Source organism: Microcaecilia unicolor, chromosome 3, assembly GCF_901765095.1.
Source record: "Microcaecilia unicolor chromosome 3, aMicUni1.1, whole genome shotgun sequence".
Classification (NCBI taxonomy): Eukaryota; Metazoa; Chordata; class Amphibia; order Gymnophiona; family Siphonopidae; genus Microcaecilia; species Microcaecilia unicolor.
In genome coordinates this window covers 409,792,952-409,809,954 of record NC_044033.1, presented here as the reverse complement: position 1 = coordinate 409,809,954, position 17,003 = coordinate 409,792,952, and the positions used below count along the sequence as shown (strand labels likewise).

At 42.5% G+C, this 17,003-nt stretch overlaps 1 protein-coding gene across 1 annotated transcript in view; it reads left to right on the top strand.

The window, feature by feature from the left end:
• The window catches only part of ADGRF4 (adhesion G protein-coupled receptor F4), a 71,585-nt gene extending 55,893 nt beyond the window's left edge, over positions 1–15,692 (top strand). The window contains exons 7-9 of the mRNA XM_030198791.1: positions 1,937–1,996; positions 13,133–13,198; positions 15,208–15,692. Of these exons, the coding sequence (XP_030054651.1) occupies positions 1,937–1,996; positions 13,133–13,162 (90 nt within the window). The 3' untranslated portion in view covers positions 13,163–13,198; positions 15,208–15,692. The remainder of the gene's footprint in view (positions 1–1,936; positions 1,997–13,132; positions 13,199–15,207) is intronic.
• Positions 15,693–17,003: the final 1,311 nt, after the last annotated feature.

Genomic DNA, 17,003 nt, shown 5'->3' with positions numbered 1-17,003 from the left:
TGACACGAAGATAGCCAATAGAGTGGATACCCTGGAGGAAGTAGAAACAATGAGAAGGGATTAGAAGAAGTTAGAAGAATGGTCGAGGGTCTGACAGTTAAAATTTAATCTATTCTATTATTTCAAGAAACCATTATTTTTATTATGTGTTTTTTTTCTCTGCCTTTTACAGTGAAAATTTTTGTGTAAATAATAATGGGTGCTCAGTTTGTTTGTTTTTTTGGTTGCATTACATAGAGCGGAGTCTGAATATACAGTGGAGATGAAAATGGTAATGGAATTCAAACATGCATGGGATAAACACAAAGGAATTCTGTTTAGAAGGAATGGATCATGGAATCTTAGCGGAGATTGGGTGGCAACGCCAGTAATTGGGAAGCAAAACCGGTGCGGGGCAGACTTCTACGGTCTATTGCTGATCGTAACTGAATAGATATGGAAAGTTCAAGAATAGTGCTGGGCAGACTTTTACGGTCTGTGCCCTGAAAAAGGCAAGGACAAATCAAACTTGGGTATATATATAAGCATCACATACCATGTAAAATGAGTTTATCTTGTTGGGCAGACTGGATGGACCATGCAGGTCTTTATCTGCCATCATTTCCTGTGTTACTATAGCTGCTGTGCTAGTAATGATTTTCTAGATCTCTACCAAAGATAGATCTTGTTCCCCATCAAATTGATGTCCCCCTGGATCTCATTTATTCCAGTAGACAGATATTTTACCCTGAGGAACGAAACATGGTTTGGACCAGAGTTTTGACCTGGTTGCATAGTAGAATTACAAACAGCTGATGTCATCTAAGGTATTCCTGGAACATTCACTGTCAGAGGATCCAGCTCAGATAACCCTATGCTCAAAACTATTGGAGGGGGTGGAAGGTTGTGATGACAAGACCTCAGGGGAACTCTTTGCTCCAAGCAAGACCCAGATACCTGTTTCTACTGAAAGGTGGACTCAGGACCTGCAGTACCTATCTGTAAACCCCTGTGCAGATGATGATGGCTCCATGGAGAAAGGTTATGATTTTACCTTCCTTTTACCCATCTTTCATGAAGAGACTCTCCATAGCCCACAGTGGCTCTAAAGGGGCCATGGAGGATCTATCTATGGCTACAGGAGCAACTAGATGAAGTTGCTGAGGGGGAACAGAGTAGGCAGGGCCTAGATGTGAAAAAAACATCACTTTTTCATTCATCTGGCTAACCAAAGGTTAGAAAGATGTCAAACATACATACCCCAATCCACCTTGTTTCTCATAGTGGCAAGAACAACAGTTTCTCCCCTCAGGCTCTACAGCCAGTCCCATTTGTGCCCACAGTTGCAAGAACACTCAGATGATGTTACAGGGAGGGGGACTAATTCTCACTGTGCTTTTCCAAATTCTGCCCCACGGCATGCCTATACTGACAGCACTACAAGTAAATACAGTCTTGTCATTCTGCATACGTGTATACCTGGGATAATGTTCTAAGAAATATTGTACACATTTATACTGCTACATATATGGGAAAATGCCTTTACCCTCTTATTCTATATTAGTTGAGGATCTGTCTGTGAACAAGATGAGGAATTCTGATAATACATGGATGCAATTTCTGTATTCTGATCTGTGACCTGTTGATCTAGTTTCTCATGAAAGGTAGGACTATCAGTCCATACATGCTGAGGGGAATTATGTGATCCTCTTATGTAATGTAGTCCCATGAGGTTTCTAACAGAACTGTTATTTTCATCGTGTTCTGAATGTTACTGAGAATATTTGCAGCTTCTTTCTTCTTATATCACTCATTCCTCTAATTATCCTAAGCTATACCGTTATTACCAGAGCTACATAGCTCTGGTTGTGCAAACTGATGTTCTTCAGCTTTGGTGAATTTTAAGGAATGCTTGTAAGAAAACACTTAACATTTTAATCTTTATTGTAACTTTTAGGTTCGAGAAGCCTTGACAACAGCATTGACTTCACCAAAATTGATTACTTTTCTAACAAAGGTAATTCTTTCTTTCACAATTGCTTTTGCCTGAAACAGAAATATGGAAACATTACCCTTTTTTTCCTCTATGCCTCAAGACCATATGCATGCAGAAAAAGCACAGATTTAAGCTGCTTTTTAAATCTGGATGTATCAGACAGTAAATGAATATACCTAGGAAGGTGGTTCCATCCCTTAGGACCAGCAAACAAAAAGGCACACCTTCTCGTCTCTGCAGGAAGAAAATTATTTATTTATTTATTTAGGATTTATTTACTGCCTTTTTGAAGGAATTCACTCAAGGTGATCTACAGTAAGAATAGATCAAACATGAGCAATAGGCAATTACAGCAGTAAAAATATTCAAAATAATACAAAGTATGGCACGGTATACTACTTACAATGTCAACACAATATGTAATAGAACATTATAATTGATAGTGAAGGGTAAAGCAAAGATGTAACATATGGATAGGTAAGAAAGTAGGAAGAGTTAGAAAGTAAGGTGATTGATTTAAAGAAAGTTGCACATGAGGTGAGAGAGATGGTTAAATATTATCTCAGCTAGGGTAGGAGTGGATAAACATGTCCTGCTGCAGTATGTGCAGCCCGAGACACTCCTTGTGTGTGTGAGTGAGACTAACAAGTTTGTTACTTCTTCCATTAAAGGCCTGGTTGAAGAGCCAAGCTTTCACCTGCTTCTTGAAGTAGAGAGTCTTGTGTTAAGAGGAGCCTTTCAGGCAGTGCATTCCAGATTGTGGGGGCTACTCTGGAGAAGGCTCACTTGCGGGTATCACATTGTGTAATGTCTTTTGGAGAGGGTGAAGTTAATGAAAGTCCTTGGGAGGACCTTAGTGTCCTTGGCGGTGTGTGGAGGATCATCCTGTTTTTCAGGTACTTGGGGTCATTTCTTTTCAGTACCTTGAAGATCAGACATAGCCCTGTATTGTACTGGTAGACAATGAAGGTTTTGCAAAAATGGTGTGATGTGGTCACGCCACTTGCAACCTTCTATGAGTCTTGCTGCTGCATTCTGAATCAACTGGAGCTGGTACAGGCCCTTTGTAGTCAGACCATTGTATAGTGCATTGCAGTAATCCAGTCTTTTTTTTTTTTTTTAATCTTTTTATTAACAAGTGTCACAAAGAACAGGCATCCAGCACAAATATTTTCCGTACAGACAGAAAGTTTGTTTATAACAATAAGGCATGAAATTAGCTATAATTGTATATGTTTACAAGACCCTGCAAATCGGACCACTTGTGATTTTACATTATGTAATAAATGAAGTACAAGCGACCACCCCCATTCCCTTACCCAGCCCGCCCCCCCCCCCCCCTTCCCATGTCCAGGACTCATACAGTAGGCATATTAGTAGAAGATGTCACATACAGCCTTTCCACGCAGCGTTTCCACAAATCCCTGTATTCTCGATAGACCCGCCAGGGCAACTCACATGGTCTCCATCCATCCCAGTCAGCCATCTGCCTCATGTTAGTATACCACTGCTCCAAGGGGAGAGCAAGCTGGCTAGTCCAGTGTTATAGAATTACTTTCTTGGCTATTATTAATGCTAACAAGACAAGTTTACAAGAGTAACTGCTTAAACCCTGATCAACCAAGTCAACATCCGAGCCCATTAGCAAGACCCCATAGGACCATTCATGCGAACCATCCAAAATGTCTTCCAGTATCGCTATGATCTTGGGCCAGAAGTTCTGAAGCACCACACACTCCAAGAAGAGGTGAACCAGAGAGCCCCAGCTCACTCCACATCTATCACACATATCAGACTGCCACAGGCCTGTGGCTCTGCCCTTACTTCTAGTGATATAGGCATTATGCAAAATTTTAAATTGTATCTCATGGAGATTTACATTAGGGGTGACTCAGAAGGCCAAACTAAAGCACCGTGATAGTTCCTTAACTGAAACCTCCAGCCCCAACCATGCACTCCACTCTGCTGCTAGCTGCGTAAAAAAAGGGGAAAGTCTATGTTCCTTCCCAAGTTTATACCACATAGATAATGAATTGTGGTTGGGCGGCATTTGCATAAAAACAGTATCCAAGGCAGTAAAGGTTGTGTAGGTGCCCTCTGGCCCCCGTAAAGACTCAAGGTAGTGCCGGAGCTGTAAAAAGGAAAACAAATATTTGTGTGGTATATTCCAAGCTGACTGGCACTGAGAGAAGGAAGGGCAATGTCCACTACCCAAGGCCACCAGTTGCCCCACATACCTACACCCCCCTTTAACCCACAACCCGAAAGGAGGCCCATCCTGGCTAGCAGCGAAATCTGGGTTCCACAAGATCTCCAAGAAGGGAGAAGGTCCCCTTGCACCCCCCACCTTAGACTTCCACCAATCCCATGCAGCTCTCAAAGGCCGCACCAATGAGGACAAATGCATATTTTTGTTCCTACAATGAAAAGCATTGAACACCGAGACAGAGGCATCGGCAAACTCCCACACACCCTCGGGCGCAAATTTGCATTGACCTGATGAAGTTCATGTATCCACCGAAGGGCCGCTGCAACATTATAGAGCCGGAGATCTGGAAGGTTGACTCCCCCCCATTGCAATCCCTTATTAGTTTGTTGTAACCAATTCTGGCTCTACACGCCCCCCAAATGAAGGAAGAAATTATCCCTCAATAAAACATAACATCTCTCTGCAGTACGCAGAGTGGCATCATTTGGAGGGGATAGAGTATCTTAGGGAAGAACACCATCTTTACCAGCGCAACTCGACCCAGGTAGGGGACGGGGAGTTCTCGCCAGCGAGTGCAGAGTTCTGATATTTTCCAAATTTTCCCTCACATTTTTCCTATACATGATATCCATATCCAAGTGGAGGTATACTCCCAAATATTTCAGCAACCCTGTGGCCCACATAAACGGGAAGTCCGGCAAACGTTTGCTATCACAGTCTGCAAATATGGCCAAAGCCTCTGATATGTCAAAATTAATCTTGAGCCCTGAAAAAGAGCCAAAACATTGGATAAGACCCACTAAAATAGGGATCCTCCCAGACACTTTTTCTAGGAATATCAACATGTCATCCGCAAAGAGATTGATTTTAAATTCTTGAGGTCCCACTCGAATTCCCACCAGGTCCCTGGCCTGACGAATCTTACTAGCCAAGGGTTCTAAAGACAATACAAATAGCATATGGGACAGTGGGCACCCCTGACGAATTTCCCTCTCCAATTCAAACTTATCAGTGAGACACCCATTGAATAAAATTTGCTCAGTGGGAACTCTGTACAGGGCCTGGACGTCCACCAAGAACTCCCCCATAATACCAAATTTAGGAAGCACCCAAAATAGATAATCCCATAGTATTTTATCAAACGCCTTTCAGCATCGAGAAATAATCACATTCCCAAGAAGCTTTCCCTTCGCCTGCATAGCCTTCAGCGCTCACAATATATTTGTAGAAGCATATCTACCTGGTACAAACCCAGTCTGATCTTTATGCACTAAGCAAGACAGCACTTTGCCCAATCTGGCGGCCAATATACTTGCAAAAGCTTAATGTCCTGATTTAATAAAGATATAGGTCGATAAGACCCCAATTGTTCTGCATCCCTACCAGGCTTAGGCAACACAACGATCATGGCATGGGTGAGGGCTCCCGTGTGTTGATCTGGGCTACAGAGGGCTTGGCACAGGTCCCCAAATGGACCCACCAGCTGAGTACCCAAAATGTTATAGAATTCAGGCCTAAGCCATCCGGCCCTGGTGCCTTTGCCAGTTTTAATTTCTTTACCGCCTGCTGTACTTCCAGGCCTTGGATAGGAGCATTCAAGCTTGCCAACTGGACCAACTTCAATGCCGGCAGTTATAAATCTCTAAAGAAACTCTCTCATTCCTGTATATCACAATGACCAGCATCCTACAGTGATTTATAAAAGTTAACAAAAGCGATGGGAGTCCAAGATGGCTGCTGATTGAGACGGACGCGTTTGAAGGGCTCTCTGTTTTCCTGAGTGGAAACAAACTTCCTTTGCCACTGAAAATGCCAAAGAGGAGGGGAAAGGCTGCTGCTACTGCTTCCCAGCAACAAAGGATTCCTCCCTCTTCGGGTCCAATATTACAATACTTACAGAGGGCTGCAAGCTCAGTAAGGTCATCGGACGGCAGCTCACAAGCTCAACCCAGATTTGGAGATAGTGGGCAGAGCAATGGGCTGGAAGTTTCTCTGTGCCCCGACGCAAGGGTACCGCCTCCTCAACCGGTGAGCAGCAGTTCTCCGCGAATGGCGCCAGTAGATCCGAGTAGCAAAGTCTCTGCGGATCTTTCGAGGCGGGAGGCAAGTCTACTTTTACCAGAGGAAATGGGAAGTATTGGAATTCCCATTTCTACTGCACACACCGCTACGAGATCTATTGAGGAGTTAAGAGGAGCGGTTGGAAAGGAAAAAACACAACTATCTGGTGAGCCAGAGGGTATTTTGTTTGAAACTTTTCAAAAAAAAGCCTGTAGAAGTAACATTAGACTCTTTGTGGTTGCTGATTGCAGACCTTGGCAAGGCATTATGCCCCCAAATATCAAAAATGAAAGAAGAAATGGTTGAGGTTCACGGGAAAGTAAGAGAAATGGACACTAAGATTAAAAATTTATCGTTGCAAGTTAATAAATTAGAGAAAGATTTCCAACAAACACAGACAGTACAATTGACGATGATTAAAGATATAGTAAACCTGAGGAGGAAATCAGAATTCCTTGAAAATGTCTCAAGAGGCAATAATTTGCGCTTTATCAATTTTCCTTTTCATTCGCTGATTTCTCCAAGGGAAATATTAAATTCTTACTTTAGAGAAATTCTGGACATAACTGATGAACATATTCCACCAGTAGTACAGGTCTTTTACATTCCTGTTAGGCCTAAGGATAATCAACAAAGACGAGAACCTGAAAATGTTCAAGTGTTGGATGTTTCTGCTCTGCTGAAAACCTCTGACACACAGCAAGTAACAGCTTCCACTTTAGTAGTAACGTTTGCGTTGCCCTCGGATAAGGTCTGGATACAAAAAAGATATTTCCAGAAACGTGAAAAGCTCTTTAAAGGTTTACTTATTAGAGTATTTCCAGACCTAGCACGAGAAACACAAAAACAAAGACAAAACTTTCTGCAACTGAAACAGGAAACATTACAGATTGGAGCAACTTTTTATTTAAAATATCCCTGTAAATGTTTGATTACTTATCAAGCTGTAAAGTATGTGTATTTTGAACCATCGCAACTGTCTTCCTTTATAACATCAAAAAGGGTCTCTTAAAGTTAATTTAATTGAGCTTGTAAATGAATACGTCTCGATTTAACTCTATGATATAATATTTCCTTGTTTTTTCTCCATAGTAAGAATTTTGGACTCCCTAATTGTGGACTTTAAGTATGCTAATAAGATGTATTCATTTTTTCCTTATTTATAATTTTCTTCTCCTGTTTAGGCTGGAAATAATGTGTTTTGGTATACTTCCTTATCAAGTGATATACTTGTAATGCTTATTATTGTAAAACCAAAATTTAAAAAAAAAAAAGTTAACTAAAGCTTTCTGAATGCTTTCCCCTGAGGTAAGCTCCTTTGAGCAGGGACTGTCCTTCTTTGTTGCTCTGTACAGCGCTGCGTAACCCCAGTAGAACTCTAGAAATGTTAAGTAGTAGTACTAGAAGTGAGGTAAACAATTGGCCATTTTTGTCTTTTATGCGAGTAATTGGCTTCCTAGCTGTTCTACTCCGGACCACTGCCGCCAAGAGTTTGCCTGCCTTATTCCCCCAGCGGTGCAAATTGTATTTATAAAGCTGAACACCTTGATGGGCCCTTTGGTTTAACACCTCATTGATTTGCCTCTTGAGCTTCCAATACTCATCTGTGACACTAAGATCACCCTCCCTCAGGGCACCAGCTCGCACCCTTTTAAGTTCGAGTAGCTTAAGTAGCTCTCCATCTCGTTGCTTGCGGACGCGACTTGTGTATTCAATAATTTTCTGCCTCATCACTGCTTTCCCCGCTTCCCACATTATTATGGGGTCTACCTCTGAAAATTGATTGCCTTTCAAAAAAAAATCCCATTCCTCCCCCAGGAACCTGTGGAACTCCATATCCTGATATAGCATGGGGTTCATTCGCCAACCAGCCGAGCATGGTCCTCTAGGGATACCCAAATCCACCCATACTAAATTATGGTCCGACACCACACTTGCATCTATATTCGCTGCCCGTGCCAAGGATAATAATGATGATGATATCAGAATATAATCCAACCGTGCATGTACCTTATGCACAAGAGAGTAAAAAGTGTAGTCCTGGATATCCGGGTGAAGTACCCTCCACACGTCCAACAACCCCAACTCACAAATCAGAAAATTAACGCCTTTTCCATCTGCCCCTTTCACCCTAGGTTTTTGTGGTTTACAGTCTATCAACGGATCTGCTGAAATATTGAAATCTCCTCCCACCATTAACTTATAATCATTTAGGGGGGCCAGAGTCGCCAGCAGCAAAGAAAAAAAACTTATGGGAGTACAGAGCTACCCGAAACCCCTGGATCTCCCCCAGCCATAAAACATAATGCCCCTCGGGGTCCTGTATAACCCTGTGTCTTGTGCAGTCGAGAGACTTATAAATAAGAATAGCTACCCCTCTCTGCCTATTATTATAAGAAGCAAATGCTAGTTCTTCTACCCAGTGCTTCTTCAGTTTGGCATGTTCTGTGTGTGATAGGTGTGTCTCTTAGAGTAATAAAACATCCACCTTCAAACACTTCCCATAATTGAGAATTTTCGTGCGTTTGACTGGTGAGTGTATACCATCAACATTCAAGGTGGCAGCCCACATTCTTCCCAACTTTCCACTCAAACAAGATGTTGACAAAAAAAGAAAGTATTACAACTGACCTGGGAGATGGCATCCCAGCCAAACCGTCCCCACAGATAGCACCTGTACGCTCCAATTGTATGCATATGAACTATTAGATTGTCCTGGACACAGGAATTAGGAAGCCCCCTACCAGATTCCACTCCCCTTTCCAAACAAAACCCATCTGCCCCAAACTTCATATATCCCCAAGCTCTACCACTCACTCCCCCACCCCGCCTCCAAGCACCCCCCTCCCACCTTTCCAAATATATCAAAGTCATAGTCATCCAAAACATCCCCGCCGCAGCCATATCTCCACCACACTTCCCACCCGCACCATCCACTCACACACTGCCTACCCCCCAGAGACACAACGTCTCTAACTGTTCTGCCGCCGAAATGCTCCCTCCCTCCCCCCTCCCTCACCCTCCCAACCAACAAAAAATATGCAGAAGAACACGTTATGAACATTGCCAATTACTCAAAAGCATAACAAGAAAAACACACTCAGATGATAGTGACTGCACCAAAGGCATAGACCCGTGTACCCAGCAGTCATATCCACAGTTATTTAGGCCACTGATGTAACCTGCAAGGGTCTAGCACCCTCCCTGCGCTTCTTCTGAGAAACCATACAATACCAAAACTTCTGCATGGTCAGGATCAGCATCGGTTCCGTTTTCAGACCAAACGTCTTCGGTACATAACTAAACAAAAACTCGATTGCGCTCAGTCGTTACCACAACCAGGAATCAGGTCAGAAAATGGCTCTTAGCTCCTCTGCCTAAGTTAGAATTACAGTTCGGTTATCATGGGTAATACGAACTTTGGCAGGAAACTGAAAAGCAAACTTGACACCTCTGGAGTATAGCGGAAAACAATATGGCGCCAGCAGCTTACGTTCTTCCTCCACACGAGCTGAAAAGTCCTGGCTGGAACAGTAACAAGCAAGTTCCCTTATATTCCAGAGAGCGCTGCTTTTTGAAAAGAGCTAAAAGCTGGGCCTTAATTGCATAATTAAGCGAGCATGCTATAACCGGTCTTGGTTTATTAGCATTCTCCTTACAGACTCCAATTCTGTGGACGCGTTCCACTTGCACAGGGCCTACATCAGATGGTAGACCCAAAGTTTGAGGCAGCCATTTCTCAGTCAGGTCCATTAGAGCAGAATCAGGGACATCTTCTGGAATACCAATAATTCGCAGGTTCTTTCTTTGTTCCCTGTTTTCTTGGTCCTCCATCTTATTTATCAGGGAGCAGACCCGCTCCTCCAGTACTCCAAGTCAGCCTTCCATCGACACCACCCGGTCCTCTTGCCCAGATACATGTTACTCAACATGCTGAATTCTTATCGCATGACTAGCAACACAGTCTTTCACCTCCTTCATACCAGCATTAAGCTTTGCCAACTCGTCATCGAGGATTTGAGACAAATTCCGCATGGATACATGAACTGCGTCTTCTGAAAGTTCTTGCTGCGAGCAAACATACGGGGCGGATGATGCCATTTTTTTCAGAGCAAGCGCTGCCTTTTCTCTGCCTGACTTCACAGATTTCGTTGGCATGCCCGAGATATTCAGGAATCTCCAACCAAAAGAGTCATACTTTTCTCCACGCAACAATCAACACCGTCTCTCCGCTATCTCGTGCTCTCACACCGCCAAAAAACAGTTTAATTAAGTAAGGGAGAGGAGAACCGAGCTAAAGATGTCCGCTCAGGCCATTACCGTCATATGACCTCCCTCTGTAATCAAGTCTTGATGTTATCATGGCATGCACAACTGGGATAAGATTTACCTTCTCGATGTAAGGAGAGAGGCAGTGTAGCTGTTGCAAATAGTAGAAGCAGCTCTTGAAGGTTGCTTGGATTTGAGGAATCAGAGTAAATGTTGAATCTAACTGTATTCCAAGGTTCCTGACTTGTGATTTGAGGGGGTGCTTGTATTTCCCAAAAGGGATTTTGATGTCAGGTATGTATCCACTTGTGTTAGGAACCCAGAGAAGCTCAGTTTTACTTGGGTTCAGGCAAAGTTTGTTGTGTTTAGCCCATTATTGAATTGATGTTAGACAGGTAATCAGTTTATTCAAGGCTGTAGGTAAGTCAGGTTCAATGGGTATGAGTAGCTGCACATCATCCGCATAGATGTAGAACTGAGTGTCCATTGACCGAATCAGCTCAGCCAGTGGCTTGAGGTAGATATTGAACAGAATAGGTGACAGTATCAATCTTTGTGGTACTCCGCAGATCAGTGTCCATGGTGGTGATGAGTTGCTGCCAAACATTATGTATTGTTGCCCGTCTGATAGATAGGATCTGAACCAGGCAAGTACTGTCCCATTGATACCTGTTTATGTCAGTCGTGCTAGCATGATATCATGATCCACAGTGTCAAAAGCTGCTGAGAAGTCAAGCAGTACTAACATTGAGGCAAATCCTTTGTCTCGGTTTCTGTGAAGATCATCTAGCAGGGATACGAGGACCGTTTCTGTACCATAACTGGGTCTGAATCCAGATTGACATGGATCTAGCCACTTTCTCTTCTCTAGCCAATCATTAAGTTGAACACAGACTGTTTGTTCTATGAGTTTCCCTAGAAATGGGATGTTGGATACTGGCCTGTAACTTTAGCCATGGAATCATCAAAATCTGTGTTGCATCCGGTCTCAGTGTTTGCCATGGTATATAAAGTTGTAACACTCATCAAATAGTGAGGTGTTTGTTGCTTTAATGCCTGATGTACAAACTGCAAACTAATTCCTCTCACTAACAGGTAGCCAGTGCAATTGTATCAAAGCAAGGGTAATATGTTGGAAACGTGAAACACCCATAATTAAACATATTACTACATTTTGTACTATCTGTAGTGATTTAAAAATTGATTTTGGAAGGCCTAAAAAGCAGGGTATAACAATGGTCAATTTTTGAAATTATAAAACTTTGTACAACTATTCTAACATTCTCTTTAGCTAACATTGGTTTCACTTTCTTCAAAAAATACAACATAAAAAAAACAATCTTTCATAAATTGTCGCACATATGGGTTAAGGTGGGGCAGTCTCTAAACAAAAAAAAAAAAAGTCCCAGATATTTAACCTGCTGAGAAACAGGAATCAGCTGTCCATTAAGACTCATCTTAAATGAGATAACAGCAGGGGCTTCTGATCAACAAGCAAAATTTCCTTTAGCGATATTCAAAGCATGCCTGCTGTCATTCATCCAACTGGCTACATGCCTAATGAGCTCAAACACCTTATATTCCTCAACAGAAGCCTACAGGATTGGATCCAGATTCTCACAATAGGGTTGGTACAGTCCTGGGGTTACTCCATTGCATGTAGAAACTTGTAATTCTGATTCCCTATTGCATCCCTAAGAAAAGCAAAACTACAAGTCCCTGCATGCAATGTGGTAAAACCCAGGACTATATCAACCCTTTTGGATGAATCTGGATTCAGCTGGCAACTGTAACTTACAGTCATAGAAAGCAGTTAGTGAGCAGTTTACTAAACACTTAAGGATAGGAGTCCAGCAATTAAGTATGGCCACTTGGACTAATTTGACTTGGTCCTTATTATCTTCAATCCAGTTATTCCATTTATCTGCTTTTGGGCTATGCAAGCATCATTGTGCCTAATGCTTGGGCTCTTACACAACATTTTGCAATTACTAGAGCAAAAATATCGTGGAGAAAACAATTTGTGAGTAATTTGTTTCTTTGAGGCTGTTAGCTGATTTTGAAAGAAAAATTCCCTGTGGATTTTCCCTTTTGATAATCCTGCAGCTGTCAGTGCTTTGAAGATACTTTTACACTGTTACTTCGTAGGCTTAAAGAGCCAGCTTTTACAGGTTCACAAGTGCAGAAGTTGCCAGGATTTCAAAATGAAGTCCTGATATGTAGCTCAGCTGGCCTGGTCTGGCTTCCTGTCTCCCTAATGCTGCCCCATTTATGTGTGATAACCTCTTTGAAAGTTTCCTCAAAAGGATTTCTACAGTGACTCCATTCCATGCATTTATGTTTTCCAAAACATCTATAAAGTGGTACTGATGCACCTTAATATTCTTTCATTCTTAATGAGCATTATTGTATGACAGAATAGGGATGGGGGCAATGAAGAACTCTCTTAAAATTCATGATTTAGGGTGTGTATTTGAATTTAAGAAAGGTTAAAGCAGGACTGTGGAAAATGTGGCACTTGATATGAATCTTATCCCTTTAATAATTTTGAATAACTTTCTTGTGAAATGAAACTATTTTAAAAAACAATACTCTTGTTTTTTCCACTACCGTTTTAGAATACATCAAATGGTCCTGTAAGCAGCTGAGTCTCCTAAAGAACTGATGGGATATTCGCATAGAAAGTGAGTTTAAAAACTGGATGAACAGTTAACTGATTTACTATGCAATATGCAGTGTATATCCAATGAACAAAGTAATGAATTTACAGCAAACGTAAAACCTCAGGACCCGTTATTGAGCTGGCACTGGCACTGGTGCTCAGACACTTATTTTAAAAGCATCTAGATGCGCAAATGCCACTATTTACTCATCTAGACACATACCCTTAAGGATGCAGAGATTTCAAGGGGGCATGGCAAGAGTGTGGCTTGGGCATCATTTGGACATTTCTAACAAATAGATGTGAACTTTCCACTTTACTGTGGCAGACAATGACTATATTAAAAATAAATCTGCGTGTTGGTTTTTGCACCTGCCCCGAGGCATACATTAAGTGCCAGCTCCCAGGTAAGGGACAGGTGCAAATTCCAATGGAATCTCCCCATCCTTCAATCTTAACCCCCCCCCCCCCCCCCCCCAGAAACCATTACCAGACCCCTTTCCCCCACCACCCAACACCTCCTTGACATAATCAGAGCCCATCCCTGCACCCCACAACCTCCTGGCCCTTACTGGGATCTTCCTGGTATTCTAGCAGGGAGCAGGTGTGATCCCCAGTCATTCCTACTCTGTTAAGTGTATCTCTGGCCCTTAATGGTAGTTTTGCAGTAGTACCACTAGAGGTCAGAGGTATCATTTTGATTCTCAGTACTTGAAGGAGCAGGAATGACTGGGGATTGTACTTGCTCCCAACTACCTATTTAGGGAGACCCCTGATAAGAGCTGGGGGTGTCAGGAGGTGGAGAGTGGACTGTGATAGTATCAGGGGTGTCATAGAATAGGATGATGTGGTGATGTCAGGGATTGTCTACAGGATATTGTGGATGTTTGTGGGGGGGAGGGTGAATTTGATCTCACCGCTGGCCAGTGACCCCTTAACCAGATAGTAGACCCTACTTGGGGTCCTGCTACAGTCAGGAATCCATATTTCAGACTGCAACAATGCAAAGGTATGAAATGGGAGCACTTTTTTTCAGCATCCTCATTTCTAAAATTGCTGCTTCTGCTAGATGTGCCAGTAAATTGATGTGCATTCTTGCACATCCTCTAGGTATTTTACAAAAGGTTCTACATTCAACAGAGCCTTTTGTAAAATACAGGGGGAATTGAATACATTTTGACCTGGATATCTCAATCCCTTTCTTAACATTTTATGTAAAATGGAGCTTATATGGTGTTCATCTCTGCTATCTGCTTAAATAGTGGTATTGAAATACATATTCAGTGCTGACCATGCCGGCACTATTCTCAGTGGCCTAAACTATACACTTACTGGGTAATTCTATATATGGCACCTAGCGTTGTACACTATTTCTGCACTGTTTAAGTGCAGAACAGCTTGATAAAGGAAGCAAGATGCCGAAATGTTCCAAAAACAGCAGATTGGCACAGAATCACACACGCCCTGTTATAGAATAGCACCTAAGTGTTTCCATGTGGATCTGAAAAAGGGGTGTAGTGATGGGAGGGACATGGGCGGGTCAAGGGCATTCCTTTAAAATGCATGCAGTGTTATAGAATTTGGGGGATCCACGCCCAACTTGTGTGCTGGGATTTACACCTGGTTTCAGTTGGTGTAAATGCTTGCACTCATAGTTGAGTTTAGATTCCAGTGCTAAGTGCTATTCCAAAAAGGGCGCCCATCCTAGAATACCATTATGTGCCAATATAGTGAATCCAGCTAATAACTTAGGTGCTTCTATCTTCATCCCTCCCTAACCTAGCCCTTTCTTTTACAAATAATATCTGGCCATCTGGCTCTCTTCTAAAGTTTTTCTGGGCAGGCTGTCTTGTATTGAGGAGGACAACTCTGAGCCAAGTCTTCTTCTGACCTTAATTTTCTTGGGAAGGAATTCCACAGATGCCAAGTGATCAGTGACAAATCTTGATTCCAGGTTGCAGCCAATAGGTTCTCTGAGATCAGTAGCCTGCCCTGCTATTTATTCTGATTGGTCTTTTTTTTCTTTCTCAGCCTGGACATGACATTCTCCTGCATGAGCATTCACAGAGAAATTTGTGTTCTTCAGAAGAGGAAGGCTCAGCTTTGCTTTCAGCAACTGCTACTCTGTCTTCACCAGCACCATAGAGGTCATCTCCCTATGAAGGAATTCTGAAAAAAAAACCCTCAAAATTAAATAATTATAGGGTCCTTTTACTAAGGCGTGCCCAAAAGTGGCCTGCACTGATGTAGGCACGTGCTTTGGATGTGTGCTGGTTCATTTCCTGAGCATGCCTGGAATAAAGGGATTTTTTAATGTGCCGGAAAATGGACATGCAGCAAAATGAAAACCAGCTCCTGTCCATTTTTGGCCTCATACCTTAACACCACCCATTGACCTAGTGGTAAGGTCTCATTCGCTAACCGGGTGGCAAGCATGCAGCGCGCACCAACTGCCGATTACCGCTGAGTAAGGGCCCAGCGATAGAAAATAGAAAACATTTTCTACCCCGTGTTTTGGGCACATGCCAAAAATGGAATTACTGCATATTGCTTGTGGTAGCTGGGCAGTAGTTTCAATTTGACATGCGTTGGAAATGCATAAGCGCCTATGCGCCTTTGTAAAAGGGCCCCTATGTTTTTTTAGTTAATAAATATTTTTTATGCCTGTTTTTCCTCATATTAAGTGTCATGTGATGTCTTCCCTAGGTTGACTGGTGTGAGACTGCTTGCCAAGTATACATTTAGGAGTATGATTGAATGTGTACAGTGAAAATACAGGGAATGCACAGTATGTATGTGAGAGAGTTGATAAGAATGAGATACGAATGATAGGATGCGGTCTGTGAGCTTAGTAAGATTAATAAGATGCTTGAGTAATTGATAAAGTCTGGAAGTGTTTTGTCCAAAAGTGGCACTATCTATTTAAAAGTCTAAAAGGGACTTTACATCCTGCACTCGATCAGTGCTCCCCTCATTGAGAGCAAATGAATAGAAGTAGAGAGTGAATCATGTTCACCGTAAGCAGTGACCATTGTGGTGCAGTCCAAGGGAGTAGTCAGTGCATGCACGAGGACATTTAGTAAGTCTGAGAGACTACGGAGGGGAGATTGGGAGACACTGTCTCCAGGCTCTTGGGGAAGGAGAAGAAGAGTATCCTGCCTCTGCTTGACTATGGAGCTGGAGAGGGGAAGACAGCATGTCTCTTCCTCTTTAGTTTTCTCAGTGGCTTGCAGGGGACGTGCAGAGGAATCACATGAAGGTGCTGCTGGCAGTTAAATTTCTGGGTTCACCGTCAACTTTGGGAGTTAGCCAGGCCACCTCCCACACCTCAGTATTGGCCCATAGGTGCCAAGTTACAGAATGGAGTGGAAGAGTGTTCTAGTTAGAGCACTGGTCATTACATCCAGAGGTGGCCAGTTCAAATCCCACTGCTCCTTCTTGTGATCTTGGGCAATTCATTTAACTCTCCATTGTCATAGGTACAAGATTGTGAGCCCTCCAGAGACAGGGAAATAACCAGTATACCTCAATGTAACTGACCTTGAGCTACTACTGAAAAAGTGTGAACAAAATCTAAATAAATAAGTAGCACCTAAGTGCACTGTGATGCCTAACTGCCATTTCAGTCCCATTTTGGCACCTAACGTCCATTAACCTTCGTTGCCACATCAACATTTTGGCACCTAATTTTAGCACACTGTATACATGGGGTCCTTTTACTAAGCTGTGCTAACAGATTTAATGCATGCTAACCATTAGCTTACACTAAATGATAAGATGCCCATAGGAATGAAATGGGCATGTTATCATTTAGTGCACGCTAAATC